The 22,479-nt window shown below is 45.7% G+C and overlaps 1 protein-coding gene across 1 annotated transcript in view; it reads left to right on the forward strand.

Annotated features, from left to right (window-relative positions):
• The first annotated feature begins 1,418 nt into the window (after window positions 1-1,418).
• Window positions 1,419-22,479, forward strand: part of KLF7 (KLF transcription factor 7) — a 58,091-nt gene continuing 37,030 nt past the window's right edge. The window contains exon 1 of the mRNA XM_082284644.1: window positions 1,419-1,718. Within this exon, the coding sequence (XP_082140770.1) occupies window positions 1,617-1,718 (102 nt within the window). The 5' untranslated portion in view covers window positions 1,419-1,616. The remainder of the gene's footprint in view (window positions 1,719-22,479) is intronic.

Here is a 22,479-nt window from a genome sequence, read left to right on the forward strand (position 1 = left end):
TGGCACGCTCATCCAGGCGCAAAAGGAAGAAAATAGCAAGGAGAGACATCTTAGTCACGGCAAGGAAAGTGTGATGCAACTGCTCTACAAGGAGATAGTTTAGCAATCCCTGGCAGCATCTGCTTGCCCTGATATCCAGTCCAACTTACAGTGCCGACAACCCACCATTAAAGGGCACCAGAGGGACATTCATCCAGCAGCCTGGCAGCCAGATACAGCCCTGGAAATGCAACCGATGGGACCACAGGGCCCTCTGAATGTGAGAGCAACAAAGAGAACATATTTCTTCTATTACTGGAAGCCCCTCCCCACACCCATCATCTTCAAATGAGCACACTCAGTTCTGCAATCTTTCCAAAAGCAGAAATGCAACCCTGCCCAGTGCCAGAGTGATTTTGGGGAAGCTCTACACCACACTAACCATTTAAGGTCAAACAGCTCATTAGCCAACCCAAACTAGCACTCAGAGAGGGCTCAGCTCACATCTAAGCCTGATTAAATGCCATGATAAATGCCTTAGTAACCACACGTGCGTTTCTGGGGACAGCCTGACTGGACCAGCACTCAGAAGCTGGGCTACTGTGGTCTGCCCACACAGGCACGTGCTCCTGATGCTGGTGCTCCTGCTCACGGTGTATTCCCACTCCTACTCCTTCCAACACCCTCATCAGCCGCACACCTTTCCCCGGCCACCTGTGACTGGTCTGGCCATCCTCAGCCTCGCGGACTTGAGCGCTAGAGGCTGGGGAGAGGCACAGGACTGCACGTAGGGAGGGAAGCGCAGGGGGGTCCGGCAGGCACCGCCTGCGAGGCGGCCTCAGCCCGGTACTCAGCCCGCCCTCAGCCCGAGCGCGGCCGCCCCGCGCCGCCCCGCGCTCTGCCGCCACCTCGCGCCTCGCCGCCCTCTTATATAGCGCCCTAAAAATAGCTCGCCGCGCGCCGCCTCGCGAGCCCCGGGGAAGGGGCGGGAGCAGCGCTGCCGGCCAATCGCCGCCGGCGCCCGCGCCCCGGCCGCGCCCCCGCGCCCCGAGCGGCGCCGCCATTGGGCCGCAGTGTCTTCAGGCGCGCGGCGGGCCCGCCCCTCCCGCCCCGCCGTTTACCCTACATGGCCACGCGCTGCCTGAGTGGGGCCGCGCGGCTGCGCGCGCGGGGGGGGCCGGGCCGGGCTGGGATTGCTGAGGGAGGGTGAGAGGGAAGCGGGGAGGGAAGCGGCGTGAGGGGGGGCGGGATGTGGGATGTGGTGTCCCGAAAATAAAGAGGGGAGGGGGCGGTGGGGAGGGCGGTCGCGAGCGCGCATGGCCGCGGTGCGGGGCTGCGCGGAGCGCGGCGGGGACGTGCCCCGGTGCGGCGGCCGCGGGGTGCTCGGTGCGCGCCGGCGCCGCTCGTCCTCCTCGGCCCGGCCCCCGAATCTCGCCGTCCCTCCGCGCTGATCCTCTTTCTCTCTCTCTCTCTTTTTTTTTTAAAGTGTGACTGAAACAAAACAAAGCCAAAGGGACGCTGGATCTATCATTGGTTGATTTTCCTCCTCCTTTTTTTTTTATGATCAAAAACAACCCCCCACCCGAGCAAACAAACACACACAAAAGCAGAAAGAAAGGGTCTTGCTCAGCAGCAGCATGGATGTCTTGGCTAGTTATAGTATATTCCAGGAACTCCAGCTTGTCCACGACACCGGCTACTTCTCAGCTTTGCCATCCTTGGAGGAAAACTGGCAGCAGGTGAATCATTTAAATTACTCCTGTAAATCTCTTAAGCGCAGACAGTCGATGCATTGAGGCTGCATTTCTGACTTTATTTTATTTTTGTTCTTTATTTCAGGGTTGGGTTTTTTTGGTGGTTCTTTTTTTTTTTTTTTTTTTTTTTCCGCGTGGGTAGACCTTTAAATCTCTGTATTTTTTACCATGACAAACTGAGCAGTCCATTCAGATCTGTCTGCCTTCAGTCCTTTCTGAGCATACCCGACAGTACCTGAGATCCGGCGGCATTCTTTAGGGTTTTGTTTTTATGATGACTGCTATTTTATTTTTGAGCTTAGATTTTTTTGTCTGTTTGTTTTGTTCTTTTAAACAAGCCTGATCACTTCTAGCCAGTGCTGGCAGCTGGTGGAAATGGAATAGATCATTCTTATTTTCAGGTAATTAGTATACGTCAATAAAAATCGTAGCTTAAGTCGGAGGTGGAGGGTGGGCAGGTGTGTGGCAACAGTAGGAAAAGCTTTAAGGCTAAGTTCAGTAACTAGGAATGTGACTTTTTTTTCTTTTTTTTTTTCCCTTTTTCTTGGAAGATGGGTAGAAACACATACTTCTTGCTGTCTTGAAACAATGACGCCTTAGGCTGGTTCCAGTAACCAGTGTGTTTTGAGGCACTATAGGGTTAATATGCAGACAGAATAAGGATAAAGATGGAAATCAAGTATTACAAATGTATTAAAATGATGACTGGTAGCGTGAATACAAGTAAGACCAAGGGGAAGAGTAGGTTACAGAGAAGAGCTGTATAAAATACTCTATGAATCCAGTTGTTAACTATAAATAGTTATCAGCTGGCATATTGAGGGAAAAGGAAAGACAGCATTCCTATTTACGGCCAAACGTTGTGAGATAGTCCTGTTTCTTGATGTGATTTTCTGGCAGAGGGGATACACCACGCGAAATTCTGGAAACCGGTGTCTCTTTAAAAGAAAAAAAAAAACCAAAACATCTGCTGGTGGGTAGAAATAGTGGAGTGTGGCTGGGATGACATGTGGTGCTATTGCAGCGCACGGACCCGTGGCACTACCAGAGTGAGAATAACGAGCCCCTGGATTTCATCTTGCCAGCCTTCACCTGAGTCTTGGCTAGTGTGAGGGTAGCCTGTGTTAGGTCTCCAGTAAGTGACAGTGTGGGATGTTCATTTAATTTTTCCTTAGAAGTGTGTATGGGTAGAGATGTAGATGGCAGAGCTTCTGGGGAGTACTCGGGCTGTAGCATTGTCAGCCAGCTGGACCGGGGCTGGATCTTTAAAGGTTTACCGTAGTAAAATCGTTTTGGCTTCAGCTTTGTATGTGTGTGCACACAAACCAGAGGTTTATTGTCAGCTACAGGGTGAACACATTCAGGGTTTATTTTGCAAAATGACCGATCCAACTTTGCTTTATCCTCCAAGGGGGAGGGGATGCTTTTTGTTATTAATATTCAGTGCACACATCCATGATGGTCACATCTGCTTTCCTTTTATATTTTTAACATGCTAATTAAACTGAAGAGGTTAATATAATTTAATTTAAAAAATATTTCATAGCGTCATTGTTGGATTGGTTGCATATTTGGTTGCATATTAGTAACAGTCCAAACGGTCCAAAGCGACATAGTGTGTTGACATAGCCAGCATGCTTTAGGCAGTGCTGTGAGTGACGCTCTGTCTCCTTCTGCCTTCTTTTATGTGTGGAAGAGCAGCAGTCTGTTTTATACAGTATCATGTACCTACCCAATCCCAGTGTTACCATTGCAGAATTTAAAGTCATGCTCCTGGTTTAACCCCATTGATTCTCCACGTATGCTTAAAAAGAGAAGCTGAAAATAATTTGCTACGTTTTCCCTTATTTCCTCTCAAATCCTGCAACCAGTGCCCAATGTTTCATAATGCATCCTGTATTTATGGTTTGTTCCCCTGTTGCTGCCTCGACTCTCCTTGCAAACAACAGGCAGCAAAACTGATGTGTCAGTGGTGGGAGCAGCTGAAGCTGGCTGTGCAGAGACCATGCTGTTACACAAGCTTGGCAGACCCACTGACACAGAGACCCCAATTTAATTCTTCTAAATCGCTTGCAGTGTAATCAGGTCTTGGGGATTTATTTATTTGAGGCAAACTGTAGGAACTTTGAGACAAAGAATGTGTGTGTTTCTAAAGTATCCTCTAAAACTAAAGGCTATATAGTTGAGACACCAGGGGAGAGAGCTGACAGGGCAGTGACTGATCCCTGTGGGATGTGTTATAAGTGGGAAACAGCAGCTTTAATTTTGAGCAAAAACACTTGAACAAGTCTTGCCTCTGGTCCAGTGGTGCCATACATGAGCTTCACAGAGGCTCCAGGGCAGTGCTTCTCCCAGCAGCAAAGCAGCACCCCAGGAGATTACTTCAGTCTCTTAAAAAGGCAGGGGTTGAGGGGGAAAATAGTTGTGTGGGTTAAGAGCAAGCTTCCTTTTCATGTTGTGAGCCCCAGTTTTGTGATTAGCAGCTACTAGTGCATGATGTGCAGAGGTTAGTCAGTGCCAGGTCCTGCTCTGAGAAACGATGCTTACTGGGGTACCGTGAAAGATGCACCTGCCCCACTGAAAATCAGAGCATGCCTTGGGGTGAAAGTGTTGACAGAGTCCTGTCTTCCTTTTCTCGTGAGCCTGGACAACAGTCTGGTAGCTGCTGACTGAGGAATATACAGCTGGGCCAGTTGCTCGTATTTTGGATTGTGAAACACCCATTACTCACGGAGGGCACTGACAGCACAGGCAGGTTGCTAAATGCTTGCACACAGTCAGCTGATCGCCCATCTTTCCTTCCCACTGTAAGAGGAATGTGAACAAGTTCAGTATCTCTGCTTTTGACAATCAGTGCTGGAGTTGAATGAGTGCAACCCAGCAATATGTACAAAACAAACAGATTTTGTGTAGGAACAGACTGTCTCCTTTTGTGTAGGTTTCTTTTTTAGAAGGCAGAAATACAGACAAAAAACCCCTTGTTCCACCCTGGACATAGTTTGCATTGTGGAAGTGGAGATACCTGAAGTGGAAGCTGGAAATGAACCTGTCATGTTTTTGATGGTTTTTTAAAACGCATGTTGGGAAGGGAGAGCTTGGTTTTTAGGCAACAAAAGCTGAGCTCGTCTCTGAACTTTGGGTGCACTCCTTCAGGCAAAACACTTCAGAGGTCAGGAGGATTTTTTCTTGGGGTGGGGACGTCAGAATCTAATGAGTAATCAATAGCACAATTTCATCAGGAGAGAGAACTTTGTTTAGCTTTTCCAGCAGTGTTGAGCTTCTGTGGCACTGAGTAGGGATTAAAGGAAAAGGTGGGCTTTGTGCACTGGTAAATGAGTCGTTTGCTCTAAGTCAGCTGGCTGGTACCTCAGCATCTGTGTGTTTCTGCCTGGTGCTTCATCCTGGCTCTGATTGAACCGTCCTAGTTCTCTCTGTCCCTGTGAGCTGACTCTGCAGTTCAGGACCAGGGCGGGGGGAGATTTCAGCACCTGCGTGGCTGCTGCGCTGCTGCAGGAGGACCTCTGGCCACGTACGCCATTGCTCTGGGATGGCTGTCTCATGTGGCATCCCCGAGATTGGAGCCGGACTGCTGGGAGAGACAGCACGAGGCTGAAGAGCGCCTCATTACTCTGCAGAGGAAGGAAGTGGGTAGGAGGCTGTTTTTGAGGGAGGTGACTCTGAGGAGCATAGCCTGTGCAGCTGCACATGGTCCCACTTTGTGTGCCAGGCTGCAAAGAGGGGGAGAGTGGGGCTGAGAATTTGGAAGGGGTGGACATGGAGCTTGACTCTGTTCTGCCTGCTGGGCCTTCACAATGTCATTTAGGGGGTCACTGAAAGATAAGGGTGCAGAAGGCATCTTTTGTAATCAGATACGCCTTTTTGTAGGGGTGACATTTTAAACATACCTATTGTCCTTCTCTGTAGGCCCCTTGGTGGACTCTCAACTCACCATCCTATTGTGAAACAGGGGTCTGATCAGGAGACATTTTGGGGCTGCTGTCATATTCTGTGGGGGCTGTAAGGCACCCTCTAGCATGGCTGTTCCCATAATGTCAGAATATGGGAGCACAAAGAGCAGGTGGATGCACAGAGTCATCATGTGCAGCTGATGCAGCTGTATGAAAACAGCAGGGCTTAGGTGCCAAACCCTGGTTTATTCTGAAGGAGATAGCCTTTCCCACATGTGTCAGCAGGCAGCACAGGTCTAATTGGCTGGCAGAAGTGGAAATGGCATTATATTGTTTGCTGATAACCATTGCCTGATAACATTTCCTTTTGCCTTGGCTGACCCAGCTGCTCTCAGCTGCAGCAAACAATGATCCTTTCAAGAAAGATGCACATTTCCTGTAAAGCATAGGATCGAGGAAGCCTTTGTTTTGCTGCTGACCCTTTCATATAGCCTTCTTTGCCTGTTTTTAATCAATTCTTCAAGCCTCAGTTTCCCTCTTTCTGAAGTGACTGACAACAGCAATGCTAAGGCCTAATGGTTTTTGTGGAGCTCGGAAGGCTGAGTTTTGACTCATTCTGGAAAAGGGCTTTGAGATCCCTGTGCTGTGTGAGAGAGTATCCCAAGGTGACTAATCTAGCAGAATTCTTACATCTTAATGCTGACTTTTGCTTGGCAGACGGGGTCATTTTCAGGCCTATAGGAAAAATTTCCACTCCTACTGGAAAGGAATAAATCACACTGAAGAACATTCCTGCCTCCCCATCATCTCCATTGTTCTAGTTTAATGGCATAGTTGGCCACTACATAAACTAAACCATCTCTTTTAATATTGCTATTTCATCTTGGTTCCAGTCACAGTGTAACACATTTCTTAAGTGCTTATAGTATATCATGCCTCTTGAGAATAACTTTCAGAAATGGTTGACTTCCAAGAACAGCCACATGTGTAATGCAGTGTATTTCAGACTCTGAACGCCGCTCCATTTATACCTGCAGCCCCTCTGCTGGCTCCATGTGCTGAAAGCATGCTCCTGTCACCTTACAGAAAGACATGGACAAAGAGAGGAAAGACAAACCTGAAACTGCTGTCTCTATTGTTACATTTCTTAATTCTAGAATCTGTTGTTAAAAGTGATTATTTCTTGGTATTCTGAAAGCATACAGTCCCGCAATCCATGTTACAGGTCTTAGAATAGCAGATTATGTGAATGACTTGTGTCAAGTGATTTTGAAATGGGGTAAATACCTTTAAGCAATGCACAATCATAATGTGGGTACTCAACTAGAAAATATTTTCTCTTGTTTGGGATGCTTAAATCTACCCTCCCCCAAGCCCGTACATTTCTCTATGTCCTATTGAATAGGCAATGCATAGATTAGAATAGGCTACATGAAAATCATGATATGTAGCTAGTCTGCAGTGTGATACTTCCATGTGGAAATGGCAGAAGGTTTTCAGTTCCAGATAGTAGTTTCATACTTAGGCTCTCCAGAGTTGAGGCAAATGGTATCTTCTGGATATTGTTGGGGGATTTTTTGAGGTTTTGTCAAATAATTCTCCACTGAGAAACATCCAGTGTGTTGTTTCTCCATTCTGCATTAAGAAACATAGAGCAGCAAGAAGGAAGCTGTTTCTCTTTGATTGTAGCTGCATATGAACGACCTTGATTGGAGTTGTCCTTATGAAACAAAGGGATTTTGCTCGTTGACTGAGCAATATTGGTGTTTAGTACATTAAGCAATGGGGTAGTAGTACACCTCATCTCCTATCAAGTTTGTCACATTCTGCAGAGGGGAAGAAAAACTGTGGGTTTATGATCGTCATGCTCAAAACCTCACTAAAAGTTATACGCAGGTATTGTAATTGGTGTCAGTTTTCTTTTTTGATGCTAAACCTGAATTTTTGGAGAGTTAATAAAGGTGTTTTCAAGGGTAGTGCTGAGTTCCTCTTTCTGCTTCCTTGGACTCTCAAGTGCCTCATATCCATTCCCTACATCTACAATGCCCCCACCACTTCCAAACTCCTGGCAGTGCTCAGAAGCTGGGAGTGCCATTTTTGTGGTATCTTTTAAACTGATGTTGCAGGAATTACTCACCCGAATTACTGAATTTCTTTTTCCCACATGTTCTTCTTGTACTCTGGGTGCTTCTGCCTTGGTCGAAAATAGTCTGGATTCACTTGAACTGCAGAGTTCAGCTGATTCTGTAGCAAGCAAACAAAACAAACCTGCCAGGAAAAGAGCCTCCTCCCAACACTGCCACTGTTGAGTTAAAAAATCGTGCCTGGTTCCCAAGACACTGAGATTGTCTTTAAAGTCACAGGCCTTTTATTTTTTAATTTGATATTCTTTATACTTTCCTTGCATTTGAGCCACTGGAGATTTGTTTTGTTGTCTTTTATTATTAAAAAACCCCAAACAACCCAGGATTTGTAACTCTTATTCGATTCCACCAGCATTAAGCAAATGAAAGTACTATGGCATTTATAGGTGTGTACATCAGAAAAAGCTCATGTATTGCTTTGGTCACCAGGCTGTATTTACCATTCCTGCTCTGGCAGCAGCTAGTGAGGAAGACTGCTTGGCTGCTCAGGCTGTTAGTTTGCCTGTGAGAGTAAGCAGCCTGTGTGTTCATGTCGCATTTCCCTCCTTAGAAGAAATTGCTTCAGCTTTTATGCTCAAAGATAGTTTGACGTCTTGGATTTAATCAGGACACCAAACCTTTGCTTCTCGGCTCTTCAGTTACAGGATGAGTTGGCAGCTTTTGTGTTCTGATTTGCTGCTGTGGAGATTCCTGTTCCGGGTTTGTGGTGCTCGGGCACAGTGGCTGGGGCAGGGGAGGGCTGTGCGAGGCCATGGGGACATGGGCAGCCAGTCCCTCTGGAGCTGCAGGCCCATATCCTGCCACACCAGCCGCCAGGACAGCTCCTGTGCAGGGAAGCTCTCGGTGGGGTGTGGTGTTGCCTCTATGAAAAAATCAAAAGAAGATTCTGAAAGGCAAGCTTAAATGCCCCTTCCCAGAGGTCTGGGTTGTCTTTGTGACAGCCTGTGCATGGCACTGATTTGACCTTTCTCAAGTTTTAGTACGTGTTGGAGTTGAGCGTATGAAGGCTGGGCAGAAGGCATTTAATTTTTTTCTTTTAAAGGTTTAATATATCAACTCTGATTTATTAAGCTGCTATGATGCTGTTAATCCTTTTGAAGCAGGTACCCATCCACTCCCTATTTTTGTATATGAAGGTTCCTTTCCAATCCAAAGCGTTTCCACTCAGTGCAGCTGTGTATCATTACATGTGTTACTTTTTGGAGAACTGTTAAGAGGTGTGTAGTGTACTGTACAACACACATCAAAGAGTCCGAGTTGGACTCTTCATGCAGAGATGTTTATGTCATTTATGCTTGCTGGAGGCCCACCAACCATACTTACTTAAGTGTCATACTGGTTTTGAACATGATCCTTACAAGCAATGTGTCACATGTCCTAATCCTCTTGTTACTTCCCAGCATTGTGGACCTGAGTGCAAAGCTGGAGTTTAAATCATACATGGAGTCAGCAGCTCCTACTCTACAAAGGATAGAGTAGTAGGCAGTGACACAGGCAAGCTTGGGAGACAGTGTGATTGATGGGAAAGGATGCAGAGGAGGAGGACACTGGCTTGTGAGAGGCTCTTCTGAGACATTCCAATTAGTGTCTTGATTTACAAATCCTGCCCTTAAACCTGGAGCCTCAGAAGGTCAGTTTTAAAGGGATGCTGACATAGGGTTGATGTTTGACCATAAAGGACCTTTGTAAGCCAGCGTGTTCTGACAGAAACTGCAATCAATGGAAGTATCTCCATCTAGATAATTCAAAAAGCCCTGGAAACAGGGTTTGTGTTTTTTGGTCAGGATCATCTGGCCCGCCTTCTGCCTCTGCAGCTCTGTCACTGCAGTGTTCTTCCTGTACGACTGAAGTGACTGGAAATCACAGTGAAAATGAGTGTTAACTGTTTATATTGTGTGGTGAGGAAAAAGGCATGTGTCAGGACAAGTAAGTGAGATTTAAAAAATGCTTTCACTGCTGATAGGCTACTATGGTGTTAAGCATTTGGTTTTAATCCTGACCCCGAGTTCAGTTCCATACGTAAGGAAAGTTCTTGGATTTTGAACATTTGCAATTTCTGCTGACTTGCCTTCGCTCCAGCCCAGGAGGGGAATCAGCATTGTGCTGAATTGCTTTGAATTGCTTTGTGCTGGTGGGGGTGAAGTACGGGACTGCCTTTAATCGCCTGCCTTTGTTTTGCACCAGGGCTGGATGGAAAACAAAGGTTCTAGTGATCAGAGTCGAAGGTGAAAATTGTTCACTGGGTGGCAGAGTAGAAGGGGGGTGAGAGGTGCTCCTGTCTGCTTGCTTTTTACACCAGAAATGCACATCACGGCACTTAGGTGTGAGACTCAGATTTGAGTTACTGGGTTGCTTGATTTAAGTCTGCCCTTACAGATTACATCTTGGATGTGTGAAATTTCAGTGGATAACATGTTTCCAACAAAAGATTGGGCAAAAGTGTACTTTTTTTTTTCTGAGAACGTTTGGTAGAAATCTTTCAACCAGTTGTACTTCCAAGAATTTCCTGAGTGCCTGGCACTTTTCAGCATGAAAGACTTAGTTTGGCTGACATCTTCCACTTTGTTGTCAATTTTAGCTTTTCAATTCAGGTATTGTGCCCATAAAAGTTGATTAATTTCTCCCAGCTATTAGCAATTTAGTTAGTCAAAGGTATCCAGACTTTGTGCATCCTGTGACTGTTGCATCTTTGGAGAACTGCATCCACAACACTACGTGATGCTCTGAGCAGTGTCTCGATACTTCTGATCTCTCACCTGGGTGCCTGCTCTCCCTTCCTCAGGGAAGGGCCTGGCAAGGCACGTAGATACACAAGATGCACAAAAGCAGTGCAGTCACACATTTTCCTTGTCTCCTTGCAGCTGCTGGTCTCTCCTCTCTCCTTTGCTCAGCTGCTGCCATTGAGGTGCTGTGCCGGTTTGGAGTTGGTGCACTCGCCCTGCCGTGGCACCTCTGGCTTACTGCTGGGTTCTGGATATGGGTGCCCCATATCCCTGGGTACAGGGTGGGCTGAGTGGCTCAGGGGCTTTGTTCTTTTGCTGTGACTGTGCAGTGGTTTAAAGGGTGCCAGCCCTGCAGAGCTTGCTGCCTGCTTCAAGCTGGTGAAAAGTACTAGATAATTCTTGTTTGGGGTTTTTTCTTTTCTTTCTTTTGGCCTTCCCTGTCAGCATGGAAAATTTGTGCTGCTCTGAAGAAAACATTCCGCTCATCTGCAACCTACTACAGCTGCTGTGTGAGTAATTAAGTATGGAAAGGAGGAAGGCAGAGGGGAGAAGAAAGATGGGATCTAGTGTTTCATATGGAAAGCATCAGGCCAGAAGTGGCTTTGTTTCTGACGCGTGGACGGACAGTGGAGAGGCTGCGTTCACTGCACAATGGAAAATCGGTGCCAGTGGAAAAAACTTCCCTCATTAGTGTCTAGATCAGATGGGGATGAACTTCAGTGCCTCTTGTTTTTGTTTTTAAATTTGTCTGCATTTTAAGGTAATAAGGGAGAAGCAAAGAATACTGGACTGATTTGAGAATACATCCAGTTTGGGTAAAATATCTCTTTTCTGGCTCCACCTGATGCTGCTGTCCCAGTTCATTCTGGTGGTGTCGTCCTGCAGTTGCTCATAAGCTATGCCAGCACCTCAGAGTGGTTGTGAGCATCTGATGGTTGCTATACATCAGATTCTTGCCAAGGTATGTGTTTCTTCTATTTGTTTTTGGGTTTTGATCTTTCAGGATAGTGTTAAATTATGTTGGTAGGCTTTCCTGCACAATCGAGGAAACCAGGAGCTTGGCTTTGGTGCTGAGAAAGGTGGTTCTGATGTAAGCAGAAGTCTCTGAGAGTTGGGGTTCTAAGAAACCTGTAAAAGAGCAGTGAGGGTTTAAGTCAAATAGGGAGAGTAAGGCATGTTTCTGTCTGGTCAGACCAGAGGAAGAAAACACTTAGAGTTTTGGAGGTCTCCAGTATCTTGGAGGACAAGGCAGACTGCTTTAAGTGACCTGACCCAGTGAAAGAGCTTGTAAGGTGATTTTCTTGCAGGGTTGAGAATTTCAGGGTAAGTGGGTGTCACCTATAGTAGTTTCCTACTTTCTACTGCAGGGACACTGTGTAGACTTCTCTTACTGGTACTTCTCTTACCTCTCCAGTGTAAAGTGCAAAGAAAGATTCTTGTAGGCAATGTTTGAAAACGGAAGAACCTGGTTTAATCTGAGGGGTTTTTTTAGAGGGGATGAGTCAGTTAAGGTCAGCGGGAGCTTTGGTGCTTGTTACATTGATTACATGTTGAAACCTTCCAGACACAGGCTGAAATACCTGTTTCCAGTGCCTCCTGGATGAAGCTGTGTGCTTGAATAGAACCCCCTCAGGATTTGGGGTGATTTGGGGGCTTAAAAGGTAATATGGGGGCCTTGGCACCACACTGTACTTTTGAGTTGGCCGCAAAGCTCATGCTTCCTCTTCAGGCAGCCTTGATTTTCTGTTCACTCAAGATAGTTTTCTGTTTTCTGGGAGTGACTCCTTTATTTGTCTGTCTTGGATGCTGGCAAATAAGTTTCAGGGTGCCCGGTTTAAATACTCTTTACTGGGTGTGTCTAAGTTGTCTTGGGCTTTCTGAGTTCTGGGGGTTTGTTTAAAACATGAATAGACCCCAGTAGTTTGAGGGAAAACAGAAGAATGCCAGTGTAGAGTTACTTTCTGGTGTGAAAGACTTGGTAGACAAGTGACTGACTGGGTGACTTCCCAGCATTGTTTCTGAATGCTCAGAAGAATGCCAGTGGGTGCACAGAGCTCTACAAAGGCTGCACTGGGATTTCTTTTTCCGACATGAGAAGTGCATTTCTTAAAAGAACACATTTGAGGGAGAGCAAGGGAAGCAAAGTGTGGGTGGTTTCTTGGTCCCAAATACCTCTAGTGTATGTGACTCCAAGTCCTCAGTGCCCTAGCTGCACACTTGAGTGGATGCTCTACGTTGAAGGCTTCTCCTCAGTGGGACTGTCTCATGTGAATTATTTCATGCAGCAAGAGCTATGCCATGTACCATACAGTCAGTGTTTTGTTTGAACTAGCTGCATCTCTGGTCAGGTGATGTTCCATTATGGTGTAAGATGGGAATTTCTGTCTCATTTCCATTTCTTTAAGTAGCAAAGGTCAAGGAGTTCTTTGGCATTCAGTTCTGAATGGTTTTTCTCTTTGTAAATGGAAAGAATAGTATCCACATCACACCGGGGGTTCCAGATCCGTCAGTGAGTGCAGATCTGCCAAAGTTACAGTGAATTTACACTGGCCCAGTGTCCACGAAGTCACTTGACACCTTTCAGGAGAAGAGTCTGTACAAATCCCAGATCTTGTCAGGATGTGGAGTAAATATCAGGATGTGGGCAGAAAACAGCACACCCATGTTAATGATTTGATTAAAACAATATTGCTGCTCTATAACTCTCATAAATTTATTTTCACTGGTGGTGTGGAGGAGATATTCTCAAGTGCTGTAATGAGAGAGTACATTTTTTAAAATGTTGCACAATAGGCCACTAAGTTGTGCTCTACCTATATTGACTTATTCTGTTTTATAGTGAGCATGGCCTTAGGCATCCTATAAATACCATTTCTCCCCTGACCTTCAGCTAATAAATAATGGAAACTGTACAGAAAGAAATTTTCTTTCCATGAAGGAATGAGAGGTCCTGAGCTGCCCTCTATAAAACTGAGGATGAAGCATGATTTGTTTTCACTGGTTTTATAAATGAAGAAAATGTGGGTGTGGGAGGGAACTAGAAGATGTTTCTAAGAGCTAAATGTGGCCTTCCCAACACTGCAGGGTAGGATAATGTCTGGTGTAGGCACTGCTTCCCCCAGGACAGTCATACCCATCTGTGAAATGATGACAGATGAGAGAGGTCTCTTAAAAGTCTCAATGCATGGATAGAAGGAAGGTTCTCATTCTGATTAACCCTCAGACTTTGATATCTAACAGTGGAAACCAGCTAGAAAGTGGTTATAAATGAGTGTTCAAGGGAGCTCTGTGTGCACTTCAGTGAACTGCGTCATCCAGAGGTGAGACTAAATTATCAGAATGGCCTTTTTTGACATTAAAATCCACTTCTGTACACAAGTCCTCTTTGAGGCCTTTTTGCTCTGTTTTAATGATGTTGAAAAGCTGTAGTGTAAACGTGAATCATGAAGGCTTCCTGTGTGTGCACATACAGGTGACCAGGCACGTTTCATTTTGAGAATCCATCACATGTGTACTGTGTGTCAGGTTGCAATTATGTCTCAGAGGAGAGACCAGGTTCATGAAAGTGGGGGCTTCCTCCTGCTCTGGCTGGAATCCAAAGCGAGTCTGTGTCATGTTGTGTCATGTTGTGTCATGGTGGGGGAAGGGCACACATTCTCGCTGCAGCTTGGCCTCCAAGGTTAGAGAAGGGTCAGAGAAGACCTTGTGTTCAGCAGGTGGGTTTTACTGGTTAATTTTGAAGGCAAATGAGATTCAAGAGCAGGGTGCACATGATGAAAAGCAATTTTGGTCTCTTGTCTTCATTCAGCAGCAATAAACTACATATAAGCAGATTTGGCCCAGAAACAAACAAGCAAATTCTGGATATTGGCACTGTTAGATCATGAAATTCTTCTGCCCAGGTGCCATTTCTTAATGTGTGCCTCAGTGGTGCTTCCAGTGTCCTTTGAAATCCACCTGATGTGAAGCCTTGTGTTCCTTGGAAGCCTGTGCTAAAACCTAATTTAGGGGAGGAATGTCTAACAAGACTGTTCTCTTTTGCTGCTCAAGTCTTCCCTCTCCTATATTCTCTCTCTTCTCCGTGAGCAAGTCTGTTGCTTTGTTTGGATTCACCCTGTTTATAGCTGCACAAAGCTGTGATGCTTTCCCTGTCTTCATCCGTATTAACTATTTCAAAGATTTTTTTTATCTGAATATGAAATAAAACTCCTGCTCATTGACGGGAGATTACAACTCTGACTGCAGAACAGACATGATAAATAGTAATAAAGGTGCATGTCCCTTTGAGTTTTGTCATACTTTCCATCTCTCTGTTCCTTCCAGTTTGCCTGTGTATCAGATGCTTAGAATATGTCCTCAAAGCTATATTGGTCTTCCCTGTGTCTTACCTGTTCTAGGACTCTTGTCAGCCTTACTGGATCTCTGCTTTGTGTTAGGTGGGCATGTTGTGTTGCTGTTTCTTCCATAAATGCATTAATTTGTGTTTTTCCAAATTCAGTCTCAAGGATTCATTTCCAGCCACTATGTGGTTTTCTTTATAAACTGCCTCTTTCTGCCGGCATCACAGAAAAATGTAGCATTTCTTCTTTAAGCCCTTTTCCCTGCTTTTCTTCACAATCAGAACATTTTATGAGTTTCCTTAGTTTTCCAATTTGTTTTTATTAAGCATGTTTTTATAACAAGGGCTGTGATCCATCAGAGTAAAGGGAAACAAAAAAAATGATGCCAAATTTGTGTTTGCTTGTTTAATGAAACAGACTTTAAACGGGCTGAAGTCAAATTGGTGTTGATGACTTGATGGTAGCTGGTTCTAAGTGCTGGCTTTTGACAGTGAGTCATGAAAGATCTCAACATTTCAAAGAGCCTAAAAGCACAAATATAACCATGGGGTGGTATTAATATTGGGAAAAGCTGTTAGGGCTGCTGTGCATTGCTGACCTTCGTTATGGAAAAAGTATTTGTATGCTGATTAGTTAGTTAAAGACCACTGGCTTTGTGGTTGATGGATGTGAAATGGTGTTTAACCTGGACCATAGTTAAAGGGTAAAGGCCCCTTGAATTTGGGTGCCCACCCAGCACACCTCTACCCTTCTCTTCACAATGTGGGCAGGGAGCAGCCTGCCCAAAATGCTGTGTGGTCAGTAGTGGGGTCCCACTGTTGTCCCTCTGGAGAGTCCCCCTGCTCTGCCACCATCCACTGTGGTGAGTGACTGTGGTGGCCTTGAGCATTGTGGCTCCCTGCACCCTGGCCATGCACCTTAAAGGAGGATTTGCCAATGACCCTCACATAAAGCAGGGGAGCCTGCCTGAGCCAGGGGAGGGATGGAAGGGGGACACATGAACCTAGCTGCTCTAGGCTGCAAGGTGCTCTCCATTTGCTTGTCGGGACACCCTGGACTCTGGGCCTTCCTGCTGTGTTTGTCCACTCTGCTGCTTTTAACCATCTCTGCTCCTTTGAGTCAGCTTGTGCTGCTTGCATGACAAAGAAGTATCTCCCTAGCATTTCAGAAGATGGGTGATTCCCTTTCCTTCCTGTGCGGAGGGAAGCTGCTGGCTCCATGCAGGGTCTGCTGGGGTTAGAACAAAACAGTTGGGCCTCATCAAATAGCGGTGAGGCACACAGCTGGCTGCAGGCAGCAGGGCTCTGTGGGTTCTTGCTTGGTTCTGCCTCTGTGAAAACTTCTTGCAGGAACTGTAATCTACCTCCCCTTTATTCAAAAAGCTTTCAAGCTGTGGGTATCTGTGAGGGATTTTTGTGTGGAATATGAGGACTGTAAAAAAACAGGTCCTAAACCATGTGCCATTGCTAATGATTCTGCAGACCAGCATGTAAAAAGCCAAGTGTTTCAACAGAAATTAAGGAGTGAAAACAAAGAATCTGCTACAATGATACATCACGTGGCACCATCCTTATGACTTGATAATGTGTTTGCACTGGTCTACATCCTGGGTGTATTTTTTCATCTAATGATTTCCTGAAAGAGTTGAATATGCAGAAAATTCACTGTCCTTCTAGATGCTAATCCGAACAAAAGTTGAAGTTCAGAAATAAAATATGAATGACAAAATTGTAGGAAAGCAGTACTCTCTGCCTAACTCTTACGTCACTACCAGAACTGTGTTGGCAAGTTTGAGCAGTCTGTAGCAGCAAAAATCCTTAGCAGTACCCCAATAAGTCGGAGAACCTGACACCTACCGTCTTCGAAGCAAAACTTGCAGGTTGCCTTTTTGAAGATCAAATTTTCCAGGAGCAACAACAGAGCTGTTTCAGCAGAGAAAAACACACGCCTTTTCATCCAAGACCCAGAGGTTTCGAGCATTCAGATATCTGATTTGAGGGTTGGGCTTTGAACAGATAGGATGCTTCACAGCCATTGTCCTCAGAAAGCAGAGAAGCTGTAGCATGCCGATTTTACAGGCTGGGAAACTGGGACACCCAAGCTCTCAGTTGTTGGAGAGAGGAAGTCAAGAGCAGAGCTTGAAAAGGATACCAGCTCCCTGATCTCCATTTTAATTAAATTATTTCTGCAATTGTCTTCCCTGGCAGTTTAACTGGTGGAATGCGGTCTAGCAGAGGAATTTTTGGCTGCAAAGTTTACAGGAATATTTTTCTGGGCCAGATCTTTGCTCAGTGTAAATTAAGATGACTCCACTAGCTACGATTATGGCACCACCTATTTACTCCTCCCTCTGAGAATCTGGCCCTGCTGTGCAGACAGTAGGCAGTGTCATATAATTTGTTCTTTTTAATTTTAGTCTGTCTAGACACTTCTGCAGCACCCCTTTCTGGGAGAACTTTGTGCCAGCAGCTCTGAAGCAGCACCACACTTCTCTGGTGAGAAACGCTTACCAGACACAGTGTGGAGGTGGCCTGGTGTGCTCAAACTCAGCATTTTTAACCTTCTTGGTTGAGGGTTTGGATATGATGGTCTCAGTGTTTTTAGGTGGAGAGGTGGCAGCGGGAAAGAACAGCAGGATTTCTTCCCAGTGAAGAGGAAGCGAGTCCATTGTTTTCTGGTTTTGACAATGTGTTGTCCCAGATGAGTGCTGGAGAAACGTGGATGGTGCTGATGCACCATTGCTGTGGTAGTAATTTTTTTCCAGCAGTGGGTGACACCTCTCTTTGTGGGTAAGAAGGTCTTTTTCATGGTTTTAAAGGCCATGTGCCAGCCTTTTGTTTATTATTAGTCAGTTCTTCCTCCCATGCCATTACTACCACTTAGCCTTTAGCTTCTCTGATACGTTTTCTCCCAGTCTGAGTCACCTGGCGTATAGCGGTGGTACTGCTCTAGCTTCTGCAAACCTGTCACCAGGCATACACAGGACCCAGTTTTTACAAAATTCTCAGATTTGTTGGCTGTAGTTAGGCAGGTGATTAGCTAGGACTGTTTTTCTTTGTGTTCCATTCTCTTACCATTCCTGAATTACCAGGACTGTCTGCAAATGTGTTTGTCAAGAGTCAAACTCAGAAAGGCCATGGCTGGGGCTCAGGAGCAGCAGCAAGATATATGTGTGTATCTATTTAGAGAGAGATGTGCCTTTTTACTGCTAATATTTCTGCTTGAATCCAAATGCACTTAATTGCTAATTCTCATAATAATTTTTAAACATTTGCTAAGCATTAAGTCCTTCTTTCTGTTGTTAACCACCTACATTTATGTGTCTATACCCAGCCCCCACAATGAAGGGTATTCATGGCTGCAGAAACAAAAGCCTGAAGATAGAGATCCTAAGTTGTTAAAAACAAAATTTCTTTTTGAGAAAACCATAAAGCACATACTATTTCTAGGATTCCACCCAAGCTTGATCAATACTAGTGAAGCAGAAACGCAAAAAAAGCAGCTCCCAAAAAAGCAGCTTCCATGAAAATGGGAAAGAGATTCTTTGTGCAGCCTTAATGATTTTGAGAGACGTTTCCCCTGTGAATTGCTGTAGGAGTTTGCACCCCTTCCCCCACGCTCAGCAGAGGCAAGAACATATGACTATCCTCATGTAAGGCAGCGCAGTGTTAATAATGCTGCTGTATTGATCAAATTGGGCTGCTTTGTCACCAGGGACATCTGGGAGGATTTATTCTAACTCCTAAGGCTGTGCCTCCTAAAGTGCATTTTCCAGGCCTTTCACTAGGCAAAGGGTGTGCTGTGCTTTTGTCTAAGCGTGCAGGAGCAACATTTTCAAAAGATTTCATGGTGTCCCACCATCCACTGCCTCTATCACTGCTTCTCACAGGGCTCTCACCTCCCTCCCACTCATGGCTGGATGTGGCTCAAGTTCAAAATTGCATTGTGGCAAGATCCAGTTGTTTGCCCTTGGAGAGCACCTGGAGGAGCAGGCACTGTTTGCTGGAATGTGGGTAAACACAGGATGATGGGAACAGGAGAGGCTTCCTCTTTGCTTAGAAAGTGAGCAAAACATCAGTAAGAAAGCAGCACAGAAGGAAAAACATGTGCAGGAGGGTTTTATTTCTCCTCCCGTGCCTTCAGCTGATATTCATGACCTTGTTAAAAAGATTAGACTGCTTCAGAGACTGCACGTGGTCATTTTTCAGTGTAGGGAGAAACCGAATGTGGCTTTTATTTTTCCATCTGATAAATTGCCAATTTCAGGTTTTACTTACAGAGCACTCTGAGTAGTCTGAGAAGAACACGATCACCTTGATATTATATTTATGAGTAAAAATGGTATGAGGCAAAGAAAGCTCTTAGCTCACATGTAAAGAAGACTTTTAATGCAGTTTTTGTTTCCAGGAATGCATCATTGCTCGTGGCAGGGAAGGGACACATTAGGAAGCTTGACAGGAGGACTGAAATGCCTAGGGGTACTCAGGAGCTTGAAGGAACAATTTGCTATCATGCTTCTTTGACAGGTGTCGGGAGCCTGGTGCTGGGTAGTGATGGGGCATCTGCAGAGCAGGGAAGGGTCAGAGACACTTGAAATGGAGGAAATCCCTTGAAGCTTGCTCTGGTGACAGTCAGAGCACCTCCAAGGTGCTCTGAGCAGAGCCCACGTGTTCAGAAGTGCTGCCGTGTATCCTGAAGGGATCAGAGTGACAACCAAGTCGTAAGTCATGCCTGGAAAATTATCCTGAATGCATAGGCTGCCAGTAGTTCTGGCTGTAGCTAAAGAAACACAGTTTGAGTGTGTTTCTGTCTCTCTCCGAGTCTCAGTTCCTGGGCTGCAGGATCTGAAGCAGATTCCTGCAGCAGCACCGGCCACCACGAGGCATTTGGGCCTTCCCTTGAGCTCTGATATCATGCAACTGCTTGGGAAGTGTAACTGCGTGGGAAGTGCAACTGCTTGGGAAGCAGAGCTGGCTGGAGGTGAAGCAGAAGAGTGCTCCCAGGAATGCTCCCTGTGAAGCAAAGACTCAGCCTGTGGTCTCACATGCAGCTCCTCTCCCACCATAAAGGCTACCTTTGTATGTTTATAACCAAAATAAAATTGCAGTTTCTGACAATTGTAATTTGTACTTGGAGGAACATAATGTCTGTGTTTGCTGTTGCAGGGATTGTACCAAAGCATGGTGACAGAAGTCTGAAGTGTTTGGGATGACAAGAGCTGGCTGCAGATTCCACCTTTGAGGGCTACTAAAAACCAGCTTTAGTTAAACAGTGTTAATGATAAACAGACTGCCAGGAAGGATTGGCTGTAGCATGAGAGGACCCCCCTCCTGCAGCTGGAGAGGCCGTCCTTCCTCAGTTCCCTCCCATCCCCTTCCTGCAAACCATGCCAAGAGAACCTGGCTGTAGTCTTCCAAGCTGTGACGTTGGAGACTTCCATCACATCTCAGAAAGACAATAGAGGGAAGGAGTGGTATAAAGCCAACCCACAAAGGCAGGCTTATCTTGGGAGATGCCGTATGGACTTAAGTAGAGTGGAAAAGGGAAACTGGGGAAAATAGGACACTTAAGGTAAACTAGCTACATTTTTAAAATGTCTGAGGTGGAAATATGCCAGATAAGGTGTCCACTGCTGGGTTTATAATGACTACAGTATGTTTCCTCTTTTCCTTGTTGGTAAGTGGGTTTTGTTTATTTCCTTTTTGGAGCATGGTGAGGGACCACAGTTCCCTGCAGTGCATTTTCAGTAGGGAGCTCGAGCTCTCTATGGTGGTTTAGTGGGTAATGCTGTGGTGCTGTGAACATGACATCTTCCAGTTCCTGGCATCATCATTTGGGTCTTTTCCTCCCAGGGAAACATGCAATGTTGAGTTTCATTTGGTTTGCTCAAGGAGGATACTTAAGGATGGGGCTGGAAAGCTGAAAGCCTCATGGAGAGCCTCTCAACAGTGTGGGTGCAGGCAGAAGGAATGCCAAGAGCCTTGCCAGTGGAGAGATGGGTTCCTGTGGTATCACCTCTGCACGGTGGTGCTGAGTGTTGTGCTCAGTGATGTGCCTGGAATTAATTTGGGAACCCTCCCAATTAATTTTAGGGGGAGAGGTGCCAACACAAACGAGTCAGGGCCTGGTGTTTTCCACAGTATCCTCCAATACATTTCCAAGGATATTTTGCTAGGAGAAACAGAAGGTTTGAAAGAAAATCTGAGAAGGAACAATGACTTGCCTTGACTGTGAGGCTCCTGCCCAAGTAAAGAGTGTTGCTGAGGAAATGCAGTTTGAATAAACAAGGGAAGGAGAGAGTGCTGATACGGGAAGAGAGGTTGAAAATTAGAGCCTCTCTGAGGTCCTGGAGTCAGGTTTCTGAGAAGGGTTAAACAGGTTCTGTCCCATCCTTGTCCTTCAGGAAGAGTAGAGCTTCTCCTAACCTGTTTCTGCTGATGCTTTGTCACAGCACCTAGCCTCTGCTTTTCACCAGCCTACTTAGAGTAACGAAGTACCACCCTTTGGGCCTTTCTGCATTGTAGTCTCTGTGGACTGCTGCAGTGTGCGGGTACCCATACAGGGCATTCCTGTGAAGGTATGTCATGATGGCTTATCATATAGTGACAAAAGACAGGCTTGTGTACAGAAACCCTTGAATTAATCCTGGTGGTTTCTTGGATGCTGGGAAGTCATCCTATCTTCCAGGAATGCCAAAACATTGCATTCTTTCTAGGCTATTTTCTGGCTGCTTTGCTATTAATAACTTTGTCCTGAAATAGCACTTTCATATTGCAGCATATTAAAATCATAACAACTGGGTGGGTGTCCACAGTCAACAGACTGAAGAAAGTGAGCCAGTGTGTGTGAGCTGTGGTTGTGTCAGTTGGCTCACAGAGGTGTGCTGACTCTGGGCAGCTGGGGTCTGACCTGCTGAGCTTTCTCAAATCAACAAATGGCAGGGCTCTTAGCGGGATCTCCTGGCTTCCCGTGCCACGTGCAGCCAGTACCGTACGGCCCTCTGGGAGCTGATGTGAGGCTGATCTGTGATCCTTCCACAAGGAGTGAGCAGTGCCTCGTCCAGTTCTGACAATGCACCTTGAGTTGCTAATGATATCCACCAAAGGCTGTGCCAGATGCCCTCTCTTTTTTTTGATGTAATGCATTTTGGGGATACAGATCTCAGATGCCTGGAGCGGCTGCCTGGGTTGCTGCTGAGCGTTTGGGCCAATACTGGCAGGCTCTTTACCAATGTGCTCTCACAAATTGCTGTTAAAGAGGACCATGTTGCTTTTATCAGGGTGTGTAGCAGCCTGAGTGCACTGCCTGTGAGATTTTGAGGCTGATCAAAATCGCTGGTGGCTAAGAGTTTTGGAACAAGAGCCTTGGCAGAACAGTGCAGAAATGAAAAGCAGTGAAAAAACACCTTTGACTGTAACATAGCATCCTTTGGAAGGCACCTGGTTTTAAAGTGAGATACACATTTACCTGCAGTGGGACAGTCAAGCACGAAGGCTGTTGTTTCTGTCCACAGATCATGATAACTCTGGCCTAGAAGTGGCAGAAACCAGTTTGTGAATATCCCATATAGATGACCCAAAATTAAAAAAAAAAAAAGAGAAAAGAAACAAATCCAAGTATCAGGATGTCTG

This window comes from Coloeus monedula (genome assembly GCF_965178545.1).
Source record: "Coloeus monedula genome assembly, chromosome: 7".
Classification (NCBI taxonomy): Eukaryota; Metazoa; Chordata; class Aves; order Passeriformes; family Corvidae; genus Coloeus; species Coloeus monedula.